Below are 13,993 nucleotides of genomic sequence, written 5' to 3'. Positions count from 1 at the left end.
CTCCCGGACAATCACTATTCTGTTCTCAGTGTCTATAATTTTGCTCTTTTAAGAATGTCACATAAATGGAATCAAAGAGCTTGCAATGTTTGGGGATTGGCTTTTCCCACTCAGCGTAATTCCCTGGAAATTGATCTAGTGGATTCGGAGGGTTTTGTTTTTGTGGTAAGTGACATGAAATTAATCTGTCCCTCTGGTCACACCACATCAAACCTAAATCATTATACAGGGAATAGAGGTACACTGTTTGGGGGGATATTTATCCTATAGGATCTCAAGCAGGTTTGTGAGCTGTAAACATGAGACTAGCTTCTTTCAAAGAGCCTATGTATGGCCGGGCGCGGTGGCTCACGCCTGTAATCCTAGCACTCTGGGAGGCCGAGGCAGGCGGATTGCTCGAGGTCAGGAGTTCGAAACCAGCCTGAGCAAGAGCGAGACCCTGTCTCTACTATAAATAGAAAGAAATTAATTGGCCAAATAATATATATAGAAAAAATTAGCCGGGCATGGTGGCGCATGCCTGTAGTCCCAGCTACTCGGGAGGCTGAGGCAGGAGGATTGCTTGAGCCCAGGAGTTTGAGGTTGCTGTGAGCTAGGCTGATGCCATGGCACTCCTCTAGCCTGGCAACAAAGCGAGACTCTGTCTCAAAAAAAACAAAAAAAAAAACAACAAAGAGCCTATGTACGTACCATCAAGAAAACCTGAGTAGTGGGTCCTTATTGGAGTCTAGATTCGACATTTTCACTCTGATAAAATGGAACATACAGGGTGCAGTAGTGGTAGAGTTTATCACTAGATACATTTTAGCTTGACTTTTTTTTATTTCTCTGAAATATAAAAATTTAAAGAGAAACAGGAGATATTTCCATCTGATAGTGGCTTTTATCTTCCTTTAAGGCACTATAGATAGACATATACATTTCTTTTTTAAAAAAAAAAACATTTTCCAGCTTATTATGTTTTATATAGCATTTGCTCTATTAAGAGGGTAGCATGGGTACAGTTATCTCCTTGAATTCTTACAACAACCTGGTGAGAGTGATATTATTATTCTTTTTCCTCTACAGACGAGGCTTAGCAAGGCTAAATAACTGGCCCCAGGACACTCAGCAAGTAGGTCACACAGTGAGGACGGGACCCAGGCGTGTCACTGCATCAGCCTGAGCCCAGAGCTACACGTGTAACAAAAGAGTAGTCTTGCTATTAATTCTTAATCCCTTGTTTTTATTACACCAGTAACACAAGCTCATTGGAGAAGATCAGAGGAGCCAAGAGAACACACAATGGTTAAATCTTTGTCTACACACTAGCAGAGCAATATTTTTCTAAAAGAACCTTCACAGTCATCTAGGTTAAGCAAGTAAAATTTAACTACGCAGTTTCAGCGTACTCCTAATTTTAAGTATTCCAGTTCATGCTAATAGCAAAAACAGACACGATCCATAAACGTGTACTTCCACCCTGAATGTGAGGACGTGGTACCTCTGTGAAAGCTTCAGAAAGAAAAGTTTCTCATACGCAGAATCCTAAATTCCATACTTTTCTATCAGCTCTTTTGCTTTAGAAATGTAGGCACTCATCGCGTCTTCCTTCGACAATCCTAGAAAGATACAGAGAGGTTATCTCCCTGAGTGGTGCACTGGGAAATTAAGGAAGTTATTTGTAAACTTTATTAAAGAATTAAAAACCTTTTCGGAGGTTCCATGCTTCCCATTTGGCCTTGCCTTTTAAATCTAACACTCCTGGACACTCTGCCAAAAAAAGAAGTGTATTTTCAGGTTTACTTTTTACTGTGCACTTCTATAGACGCTGCTCAAATGAAATGTAGAAGTATTTTTTAAGTGACAAGCTGATACCAATATTAATGTCTCCGATTATGGCTTGTTTGTAAAGCCCATACAGTTCTTTGAGTTCTTCATCGTCTGGTCTTGATTTCAGCTTCCTGACATCTTCTGCGAACCTGTCAAAATCAGCCTAAAGCAAAAAAAAAAAAAAAAAAAAAAAAAAAGAGCACACGGTGCATTTGTTAACTTTAGGCAGGACTGTCAGAATCTGGGGGCACTTACTGCCACCAAGGTGGGGGAATTTAAAAAAGGAAGAGGACAAAGGTTTCAAATAGATATGAACTATTGCTACTCTGGTTCTACCAGAATTATCCTAATTTATTTGAACTCCCATTGGTTTACCTTTCCTGGTACTCACGTGCTAAATAGACAAAATATGGAGAACAAAATAAAACTTCTTTTTTTTTTATTTCAGCATATTATGGGGGTACGAATGTTTAGGTTATGTGTGTTGCCTTGCCCCATACCCCTGCCCCCCAAGTCAGAGCTTCAAGCGTGTCCATCCCCCAGATGGTGCACATTGCACTCATTATGTATATATATACCCATCCCTTCCTCCCCCTCCTATCTACCCGACACCCAATAAATGTTATTCCTATATGTCCACTTAAGTGCTGATCTGTTAATACCAATTTGCTGGTGAGTACATGGGGTGCTTATTTTTCCATTCTTGGGATACTTCACTTAGTAGAATGGGCTCCAGCTCCATCCAGGAAAATACAAGAGGTGCTAGATCACCATTGTTTCTTATAGCTGAATAGCACTCCATGTTATGCATATACCTCATTTTATTAATCCACTCATGTACTGATGGGCACTTGGGTTGTTTCCACCAAAATAAAATTCTTAATACTGAAAATATTCAATTTCTCTATTAAAAAAAAAAAGCATTCCACTCGATGCAGCTTTCTTGATGATCCCATCAAGATCCCATGATCTTGGATGATCCCCTCCAAGATCCATGGGATCTTGAAGGATCCCATGAACCTTCCTCTTTCTCCTAAATCCACACTGTACTACACGCAGGGCTCTGCTGCCAGTTCATACCACCGTCCAGGGCATTTCTCTCCCAGCACCCCCGTGCCCACGCCCTTCAACACCTGTATCATTTATACCCATTTAGTGGACTCGCTAGTTTCCAAGGGCAATCAATATTCCTGACTTAGTTGAACTTTGCTTATACAGATTGCTTTCAACACTGAACCCAAAAGTTATAAGACTTTTTTTCAACTGATTTCTAGAAAAGGGAAATTGTTTAGCCAACTCAGAGTTATGAGCAAAACTTTGTGTACAGAGATACTTGAGTAGTAAGTATATATTTGTATACTTCCTGGACACATAAGCGCACATACGTGCACTTAAGCAATAAGCTTTATCCTGGGTTAACTTAGAGACACCTGACCTCGCTAACTCCCATATTTATTCTCAGATGCCAGAGGCCTGGGAGAGAAACTGGATCACCCCACTGTAACCTCAGAACCCCTTGTGAGCTGGGCAGAGTTGCTCGGTCGAGTTTCCATCCAGTCGCCAAAATAAGACAGAGTCGCACACCTAGAACAGTTGTGTTGGGAAGAACAAAAATCATCTGTCAATCGGAGACCAGGGTCTCCAACCTAAATAACCCTGAAAATGACCCAGTCTCTTAATCAATTCCTACAGGGGACTGACAAGGATGGGTACATGTGGCCAACGGTGCCTTGTCTTTCTAGGAAACTGTCAGCTGCTTTATACGTAAGGCCATGGTTAAGAACACACACAGGCTCTTGGAGCCAGCCTGCCTTGGTTTGAGTCTGAGCTTCACCACTTAAGAGCTGTGTGACCTTGGGCAAGTGACTCAACCTCTCTGTGTCTGTTTCTTCATCTGGTATATGAGTCAATAATAACACCTATTCACAAGGTTGTTAGAAGGATTTAAATAAGGTAACGTGTAAAGCACTTAAAATACTGCCTTGTATATGGTGAATGTTCAATACATGTTAGCTATTATTTTTATTATAAACCTTTTTTGGGGAAAAAAGAACTGGTTCTAGAAAAAGTTGCAAACAGTTCTTTCAATGAAGTGAGACATGAAAAATACTTTATAGTTGAACAAAGAACACAAAAATTGTTTTTATACTCTCAGCTTTGCAAGTTGGGTAGAAAAAGTAAAGACTGGAAAGAAATATACTAAAATACGTAAACAGTAATTGCTTCTACCTACCAGTAGGTAAGGTTTCTGGTTTTTAATATTTTCGATCCTCTCCAAATTTTCTATAATGTGTACCTATTTTGTTTATAATAAGGATAAAATTGAAATGCTACACGAGTGGCCAGGGCTTCCTAAGAGCAAGGCAGGGCGAGGGCATTCACAAAGAGGTGTGGGCAGCTTCCTCTGTAGTCTCATCAGCCATCTCAGATGTTCTGTTTGCTATAAAGTCTCGCGCCATTTTCCAACGACAGCAGTCCAATTCCTTTTGGTGAGCCCATCCTCGATTGGAATTCTAAGGCTCCTTAAAAACCACGTGAGGTCCCTGCCTTCCAGCAATGAGTTTCTGGACAATTGTTCTTCATATTTTGGGGGGTATAGAACCACACAAAGATCTAACGAGGCAGGGCGTGGTGACTCACGCCTGTAATCCCAGCACTTTGGGGAGGCAGAGGTGGGGAGGATCGATTGAGGCCAGGAGTTCAAGACCAGCCTGAACAACATAGTGAGACCCCGTCTCTACAAAAAATTTAAAAATTAGCCGAGCATAGGGATCTGGACCTGTGATGGTGCCACTGCACTCCAGCCTGGGTGACAGAGCAAGACCCCATTTCAAAGAAAAAAAAAAAAATAGGTCCAATGAAAGTCTTGGACCCTCTTCCCAGAAGGGCTGGGCCTCAACAGTTTCCCATATCACTTCAGGGGTCCCCCTCCTTCCTCCCTCCCCAGGAAAGAATCAAGTTCTAGAGCAGCATCCAGCACCATCTCTCTGTCCAGCCTGCCCTGCCCTAGCACCTCCACTGAAAATGCTTCTGGTTTAAGGTGCTGTTCTGATGAACCTTCCTCTAGGAGGCCTTTCCCACCCCACCATGATGTGCCGTAGTGGAAAGAACGTTGGCTTTGCGTTGGGACGCTCAGTTTGAATTCTAGCTTCGAGACACACTGCCCTGGGACTCTAGGTAAGAAACAAAGCGCCTCTGAGATGCAGCTTCAGCCGCAAAGATACCATCAGTCTCAGCAAGAAGGGGTTAGGGTGTTTTTTTCTTGAGACACAGTCTCACTCTGTTGCCCAGGCTAGAGTGCTGTGGTGTCAGCCTAGCTCACAGCAACCTCCAACTCCTGGGCTCAAGCGATCCTCCTGCCTCAGCCTCCCCAGTAGCTGGGACTACAGGCATGCGCCACCATGCCCGGCTAATTTTTTCTACATATTTTTAGTTGGCCAATTAATTTCTTTCCATTTTTTTTAGTAGCGACGGGGTCTTGTTCTTGCTTAGGTTTGTTTGGTTTGTTTGTTTGTTTGTTTTTTGAGACAGAGTCTCACTTTGTTGCCCAGGCTAGAGTGAGTGCCATGGCGTCAGCCTAGCTCACAGCAACCTCAGACTCCTGGGCTCAAGCAATCCTCCTGCTTCAGCCTCCCGAGTAGCTGGGACTACAGGCATGCGTCACCATGCCCGGCTGATTTTTTCTATATATTTTTAGTTGTCCAGATAATTTCTTTCTATTTATAGTAGAGACGGGGTCTCACTCTTGCTCAGGCTGGTCTCGAACTCCTGACCTCGAGCAATCTGCTCGCCTTGGCCTCCCAGAGTGCTAGGGTTACAGACATGAGCCACTGCGCCCGGCCTGAGGCTGGTTTTGAACTCCTGACCTTGAGCGATCCTCCCACCTTGGCCTCCCAGCGTGCTAGGAATACAGGCGTGAGCCACCATGCCTGGCCAGGTGTCAGGGTTAAACACAACAAAGAATGTAAAATATTCTTGATCTGGTCTGTGGACTGCACCCTCCCAGGGCTCATCGTACATATCATGCTACCTAACAAACAGATTGAGCACCTGCGACATGGGCCGGGCTTTTGCTAGGCAGACAGGGACGGGGAGGTCAGGGCAAGGGCGTGCGCTGGAAGGAGCTCAGAGTCCAGTGGGAGATGAGCAGGTCAGCCGTGAACCCATGAGACTCGCTGCCAAGGAGAAGCAGCCGGTTGCTCCGGGAATGCAGAGGAGGCAGCACAGTGGGGAAGGGCGTGGAAGAAGCCTTCCCTGGGCTGAGATGGTGCTTGCACTATTGGGTACTCAGGCAGGGACAGCTGCTCCACGCAGCGTGCACGGAATTGACTAGGGCCCCACATAAAGGCTGGGTGGGACTGTATTCGCTTGCTCCCCTACACATCCACAACAGAGGCAGGCGTGGATATTCACCTTGGGAGCAACAGCAGAGCCCTACAGACTTACAGAGTGGGCAGGTGGCACAAGCCCAGTGGGAGCCCAGTAAGGACACCCTTGCTGGATGGATTAATGAGTATTATTAGGATCAGAAAGTTATCGTAGGTGACACACAGCTTTAAAGGTGCCACCATTTACATTGAGTCTCAAAGCATTCTGAGCAAAGAGAATGACGGTTTTGTACCATGCATGCACTGGTGTGGAGCTGGGCTCGCTGCTTTGGGAAGGAACTTCAGCTTCTGCTGGGCTGATGCTCTTGCAATGGGGTCCTCAACACCCCGGTGCAATGTCAGCACATGATCTCCCTACTGGCAGTGCTTAAGATGCTGCAAAACAGGCTCCCTTAAGGCTAGTGAGCCTCTCCCCCCACCCTGTCCTGTTCATGCTGGCATCCCAGGGTCCCCTCCCCCCACCTTTGGGGTAGCAGTTATGCCAATGTCACTCGGGCTGGATATACATCGTGCCTGCTGTGCTGACTGCTCTGGCCCCGTGTACATTTCCTTTCCATGTCACCCCAGCTGGACAGCTTCTCAGTTGTCTCCCACCTAATCTAACTTCACTTTCTGCGGCCAAAGAACGTGGACATCCCACATGTGGGGTTGACATGGGCTTTTTGAGCAATTCTTTCCCACTGAGGAACTGAGTTAGGAAGATCAAAAATGCTCACTCAAGAAAATGCACAGTTCTTAGGTCGTACAAAAGTAATGGGTGGGGCAGAGAAGGGTAGGTTAGTTATTTGCCAATTGTAAAATCATGAGTCCTCTAGACTTGAAAAGATGCATCCTCTCGGAAGGAAAATCATTTAGCTTCATCATCTAAAAAAGAAATGTGTCCAGTTAAGATAACCATCCACTCTCTTAAAAGGTTTTGTAAGGATGTAAGCATATCGTAATTTTAAAATGAAACTGGGGGCCGGGTGTGGCGGCTCACGCCTGTAATCCTAGCGCTCTGGGTAAGTCGAGGCAGGTGGATCCCTCAAGGTTAGGAGTTCGAAACCAGCCTGAGCAAGACTGAGACCCCTGTCTCTTCTAAAAATAGAAAGAAATTAATTAGCCAACTAAAAATACATTGAAAAAATTAGCCGGGCATGGTGGTACATGCCTGTAGTCCCAGCTACTCGGGAGGCTGAGGCAGGAGGATCACTTGAGCCAGGAGTTTGAGGTTGCTGTGAGCTAGGCTGACGCCACGGGACTCTAGCCCAGGCAACAGAGTGAGACTCTGGTGCACACACACATAAAAATGAAATTGGGAGGCTGTAGATGAATTAGAAATTCCATTTGTCTTGTTGCTTCTGTGAGACTTTTTGTCACTATTGACTGCTAGCATAAAGAAATAGGAGACTGGGGACTCTGTGCTTGTGACCTTTCCTCTTGCTTCCATTAACTGAGCTATCAGTAGCATCTTGGCAGGACACAAGTACCACTGTGATGCCTGCACGTGCCAGGTAAGTTGCAAAGAAGGACGAGGTTTAAATATGTCAGCCAGCTACCGGTTGTCTTTTTTTAAAAGTTATTTTCCTCCAATATTCTTAATGCTCAAATGGATTGGTGGTAGATACTATCAGGGTAGTTGATATTAACCCTTTGCACACTTGCTTTTTTCTCATTAGCCACTTGACATTATCCACACTCGATATCCGAGTGCAAAGGGTTAATATTTCTTAGCACGTTGCTTTCCTATGATGTCCCTTGACTTTTAAATCCTCATGGAAAATATTTTCAAAATAAACAACAGCAAAAAAAAAAAAAAAAAAAAAATCAACCAACCAAACAAAAAAGCCCCCACAAAGTACTAAGCTAAAAAGAAACCTTCTAGTTCTTTTGATTTGAAGAAAGTTTTGCTCATTTGGGGGAGAGTTCAATAAGAATTACATAAGTCATACATAAGAATATCTGAAAATAAAAAAGAATATCTGCCTGTTCAAACACAACCTTATCTTTATTGGACACCTACATGTTAGGCACTGTTTTAAATGCTCTATACAGGTAGCCCCTTTAAAAGTACCTGTCCTCCATTTTTAGATGGGAAACTGAGGCACAGAGAGGTTAAACAATGATGCTACAGGCTAAGAAGAGGTGAAGCATGCATTTGAACCCAGGTGACCTGCAGTACGTGCCTTTACCCACGGTAACATCCTGCCTGAAGAAGTGGTTAAAGTTAGCCATGTTCATTCTGTAAAATTTTATGCATTTGAAAAGTTCATACTATAGAGGAATATTTAATGATGAGAAAATGCTCATAATACAGTGTGAAGTGCAGGAACAAAACTGCATACACAAAATAACATAACAGGTGTGTGCGTAGATAATATGAACAAAGACACACACACGATAAAGGACTTACTAGGAAGGAATCCACCAAGTCAGCAGCGGTTGTCACCTGGGTGAAGGAATTCCTAAAGATTTTTACTTACTTTATATTCGTTCTCTTTTCCAAAGTTTTCTACCCTTGACATATATAATTTTTTCACGTACCAGCAAAACAGTATTTTAAAATCGGAGCCTTCACAGATCTCTTCTGTTCAGAAAGACAGCTGTCTAGAAGAGCGAGCCCCTGGAGGTGCCACCGAGCAAGGGGGCGCAGGGGACACCCCCTCCGCCCCCGCCGCCCTCTGCAACAGGGAGAGAAGGGGCGGAGCAGGGGCTGCCCCGCGCTTTCCGCTCCCGTCGTTAAACCAGCCCCCGCCCCGGGGTCCAGAAGGATGGCCATGGAGCACCCTGGCTGGTGTAGACCAGACTGCACGAGTCCGGTCTACACTGCAGTCCGTGGGGCGCTCGGGAAGGACCGGGAGTGCCCCCGGCCCCACGCCCCGCTTTGAGCGCTTCCGTCCCGGAGCATCCTCCCGCCCGCGCGGCCCCCCGGCCCGTTACCTGCAGGGACATGCTGGCCCGGCCGGGTGGCTGCTCCGCGCGCTCGGGCTCCCGGGCCGCGCCCCGCCGCCTCTTAAAGGGCGCCCGCCCGTCGAAGGGCGCCCCCATTGGCTGGGATCTCGGATCCCCGTGGTTGCTGTCCGGGCTTCGCTGTCTCCCATTGGCCGCAGGCGGGAGGGCGGGCTGATCCGCGAGCCGGCCCCGCCCGCCGTCCGCACCTGTCGCCGCTGCCCCAGGTGGAAGGCGCAGCGACGGGAATTCCAACGAGGTCCTCTGCGCTCCTGGCCTGCTTCTCTCCTCTTTCTCTAGAGGTCTCTTGCGGGAAACCCGGGGCCCTGACCTCCCCTGGGACCCCTGGGACCCCTTCTTGCCACTTACTCCCCTCTGTCCTGTGTAATTCCTGGAAACCCCGGGGCGCCGGTCAGCATCAGAGACAGACAAAGGGCGTGCGGTTTGCACCTTTCTCCTCCTTGCAAAGCAGAAACACCTGCGTTCTGAACGCGCGCTGCAGCCACCCCAACTTGTTTTCGATCATGGCAGAGGCGCAGGGCCGCTCGCCTGTTCAGTTTGACCCAGTTCTCCAGGGGAACAGACCCTGCGTCACCCCGAGTCTGCAGACCAGACTCGCAGAATAGGGTTTTGAGTCGCGACTCGTTACACGTCCCAAGAACCGGAGCCAGAGCCTCTGGTCACAGGAGGAGCTGATTTCCCGCTGACTCTTCGTCTGAATGGCCCCATCCGGGGAGAAAAGGAACTTAAGAGTTGGCAGAGTTGCTGAGTTCCAACATAACAACCACTGACGGAGAAGAAAGCTTAGAAACCTTTTAGCTTGTTTTCGAATAAGCTACATCTAAAAAAAAAAAAAAATACTTGCTACTTTTTCATGTAAATTCCACCCCCACCCCGAAAATATTTTCGTGGTGAAATGAACGCATTTCCAAGTAAAGGACAAAAAGCAAATGTTAGAAAAATGTACTAGGCAGTTTTTAGGTTTTTTTTTTTCTTTTCTTTTCTTTTTTAAAGTCCTGGATGATGGGAAGGTTTGGAATTCATGAACATAGAGATAGTATTTAGAACAGTGATTCTGCAAGACCCTAGAAACTGAAGGTATGTAGAAGAGAAAAGAGGACCCAAGACTGAGCCCTGGGGGGTGGCTGGGGACAAGGGGAAGAAGTAGGAAAAGGAGACAGGGAAGAAGTGATCACTGAGGGAGGAGGAAAACCAAGAACATGTAACCCAGAAACCAAGTCAAGAAAGCAACTCCAGTGAGGAAGTATGTCAAGCAAGATAAGGATTGAGACGGTATGATTAACCCTAAGAATGCATGACCTAAATAAGAGTTTTAATGCAGCAGACGTGGGAGGCAATGCCTGGCTAGAGCGAGTTTAAGAGAGAACAAAAGAGCAATTATAGAATAGTCTCGTGGACTGTCAATCGGGTGTGGGTGGGACTGACAGCTTTATGACACACAGTTGCCCAGCCTGGGCAACATGGCAAGAGTTTGTATCTACAGAAAAATAAATCAGATCCATTAGAGAGAGAGAGAGTGAGAGAGAGTACATGAATACACATCCTAGTCTAGCCTTGTGACCATCTGATTTAAGGTCTTTCAAATTTCTTATTTTATTTTATATATTTTTTGAGACAGAGTCTCACTTTGTTGCCCAGGCTAGAGTGAGTGCCATGGCATCAGCCTAGCTCACAGCAACCTCAAACTCCTGGGCTCAAGCGATCCTCCTGCCTCAGCCTCCCGAGTAGCTGGGACTATAGGCATGTGCCACCATGCTCGGCTAATTTTTTCTCTCTATATTAGTTGTCCAATTAATTTCTTTCTATTTATAGTAGAGACGGGGTCTCACGCTTGCTCAGGCTGGTTTTGAACTCCTGACCTTGAGCAATCTGCCCGCCTCGGCCTCCTGGAGAGCTAGGATTACAGGCGTGAGCCACCACGCCCGACCCAAATTTCTTTTTTAATAGAACAGCTCTACCAAGGCCCCTGACAACCTTGAACATCGCCACATAGCCACCTAGGCAAGGCCTGACTGTAGCAGTCTATTTTTTTTTTTTTTAAGATGAGTCTCTGTCGTCCTGAGTAGAGTACAGTGGCATCATCATTGCTCACTGCAACCTCAAATTCCTGGGCTCAAGCGATCCTCTTGCCTCAGCCTCTCTAAACCCTGCTAATCTTTCTATTTTTAGTAGAAACAGGTCGGCTCTTGCTCAGGCTGGTCTCGAACTTCTGAGGTCAAGCAGTCGTCCCGCCTCAGCCTCCCAGAGTGCTAGGATTACAGGTGTGAGCCACCGCACCCTGGGGGGCCATGTATTAATAGCGGTCTATCCTAAGTCTTGGCAGAGAGTGCCCACGATTTCTCACGGAGCAAGGCTTCCCTCTGGTGGGAAGCAGGAAACACAGGGGTAGTTTGCATCCTTTTCCCTAACTTCAGTTGATACTAGGGCTTTCCTTCTCTTCCCCTTCTCCCTTCTCACTCCCTGCAACCTACTCTACCTTAGGGCACAGCTGCAGGCTTCTGCATCAGTCTATAGAACTGTTTGCTGAAGTTCACAGATGGCTTCTCAATGCAGAGTGACCCACCCCTCATAATACCTGTCATCTGACCTCTGGGACTACGGATGTTGTCCCATGGGATTACAGTTGCAGGGTGTTGACATCATGTTGATCTTGATTTTGCTGTCCTGTGAGGCCTAGAAATTGCTTAATTGCTTGAAACATTTCACATTCACATTGCTTCTATGGACACAGGTCCTTTGGGGAGCATTATGTAGTCCTAACTAGCAGAGTTTTCACTGCCCCAGACTCAAAGTCTGTTTATCCGGTTTTGCAGTGCATCATTAAAGTTTATTCTTAGGAACTGATTTTAAATTACTGATTGTTCTTTACATACCAATTGTTGATGTTATATATAACAATAACACACGCACAAAGCAAAGGTCAGAATGTCACGGAGGGAAAGGAAAATCTGGTAGTCAATTCTCTTACATTCTTCTATTGACAAACTTTCTCGTGACTTTATTTCATCAAAGGACTGTGGCTAATGACATCATTCAGAATCTTAAATCACTGTTACACCATGGTAAGCATATAAACCTAACACTAGTCCAATTCTAGAATTGATATAAAAAAGAAAGCTTTATTATTCAAAGACCAAACTGAGATGGAGTTTTGTTTTTGAATTTTAGAGACAGGGTTTCCCTCTGTCACCAGACTGGAGTGCAGTGGCCCAATTATAGCTCACTGCAGCCTCAAATCCTGGGCTCAAGTGGTCTTTCTGCTTCAGCTTCTTGAATAGCTGGGACTATAGGCACACGACACCATACCTGGCTAATTTTTTTTTGTTGTTTTATTTTTTGTAGAGACAGGATCTTGCTATGTTGCCCAGGCTGAAAACTGAGGTTTTATAAGTGTCATTAATAAGTAAAACTGATTGTTCAGTATTGGACACCAAATATGTAGACTTACAGTAATAATTTGAAGCCTTTATTTGAGAAACATGAAAAAATGTTATATGGAAATAAAATCAGAATACAAGATTTAATCTGCCAAATTTTAATGCAAAAGCATGCATATATGGGGAAAAAGTTAGAAGAGAACACTAAAAAAATAATGTTTGGAGGTGAGTGGGTCACAGGAGAAATTTAAAAACGTGTTGTAATGTTTGTACAATACAAACAGGAGAGAAATTAACTTTGAAATGTAGTTGTTCAGGGTAGGTGCAGTGGCTCACACCTGTAATCCTAGCATTCTGGGAGGCAGGCGGATCGCTCAAGGTCAGGAGTTCGAAACCAGCCTGAGCAAGAACAAGACCCCGTCTCTATTAAAAAAAAAATTAATTGGCCAACTAAAAATATATAGAAAAAATTATCCGGGCATGGTGGCACTTGCCTGTAGTCCCAGCTACTTGGGAGGCTGAGGCAGGAGGATCGCTTGAGCCCAGGAGTTTGAGGTTCCTGTGAGCTAGGCTGACGCCACAGCACTCTAGCCTGGGCAAGAGTAAGACTCTGTCTCATAAAAAAAAAAAAAGAAAAAAAAAAAAAAGAAATGTAGTTGTTCATACTAGCAAAGTTCTTGTGGAAATTATCTTGCTAGTTTTAAAATAAAACATAAGTGCTAATGTCATAAAGGCTACATTTAATGTTTATTAACTTAATTCTGCCAAGGGTGTCACTAGATTCATCACAGTTCAATTTATCAAGCACTTACTATGTGCCAGGCACTGTGCTAAGTGTCTTATGTGGGATCATCTCTTTTAATCCTCACAACAGGTACTATTTTTATCCTTTCATATAGGAGGTTAATGAACTTGCCTAGGGTCATATGCTAGTCAGTGATGAAGTTAGGATTTCAAACTAGGCTGCGTGGCTCTGGAGTCATGTAATATATTAGAACAGCTAATAATCTTCATAGAGTAAATGTTAAGCTGTGATGATCCTTGAACTATAAACCTGGAACCTTACGGGGACAAAAACGTATACACATTTCCTTCCCATTACTGTAGCATTTTAATTAGACTTCTGTGTCTCTATTTGTCTTTAGAATTGCATGTTTGTAGTTCATCATAGCGAATTCATGATTCTTTTTATGAAACAAAAGCTTTTGTTACACTCAAACTCATTGTAATCTCGTTTTTTTAAATCTAATTGTGATTTTAAAAAATCATGTTATATTTTTACCCTGTGTAACCTGCAATAATCTTTGACCAAAAGCCAGTTTTTTGTTTTGTTCACTTTATGTACAGTTAGGTACTATTAGGTAGCTATTATAAATATGGAAATTGGAAATATAGAAACTAAAAAAAAATTGGAAACAAAATGAGCAGTGAAGAGATTGAGAAAGGGAAGAAGATATAATATGTAGA

The 13,993-nt window shown here is 44.6% G+C and overlaps 1 protein-coding gene across 1 annotated transcript; it reads right to left on the bottom strand.

The window, feature by feature from the left end:
* Positions 1–1,216: 1,216 nt before the first annotated feature.
* On the bottom strand, positions 1,217–9,230 carry ACBD7 (acyl-CoA binding domain containing 7). The gene is made up of 4 exons (XM_012737969.3): positions 9,120–9,230; positions 1,858–1,975; positions 1,690–1,752; positions 1,217–1,601 (listed from the first exon to the last, which is right to left on the bottom strand). Exons 1-4 carry the CDS (start codon positions 9,225–9,227, stop codon positions 1,528–1,530), a joined length of 363 nt encoding a protein of 120 aa, XP_012593423.1. The 5' UTR covers positions 9,228–9,230; the 3' UTR covers positions 1,217–1,527.
* Between the last annotated feature and the right edge of the window lie 4,763 nt (positions 9,231–13,993).

The sequence above is a fragment of the Microcebus murinus genome, chromosome 25 (genome assembly GCF_040939455.1).
Source record: "Microcebus murinus isolate Inina chromosome 25, M.murinus_Inina_mat1.0, whole genome shotgun sequence".
NCBI lineage: Eukaryota > Metazoa > Chordata > Mammalia > Primates > Cheirogaleidae > Microcebus > Microcebus murinus.
Note: the sequence above shows the minus strand (reverse complement) of the source record. Positions and strands in the feature narration are given on the sequence as shown.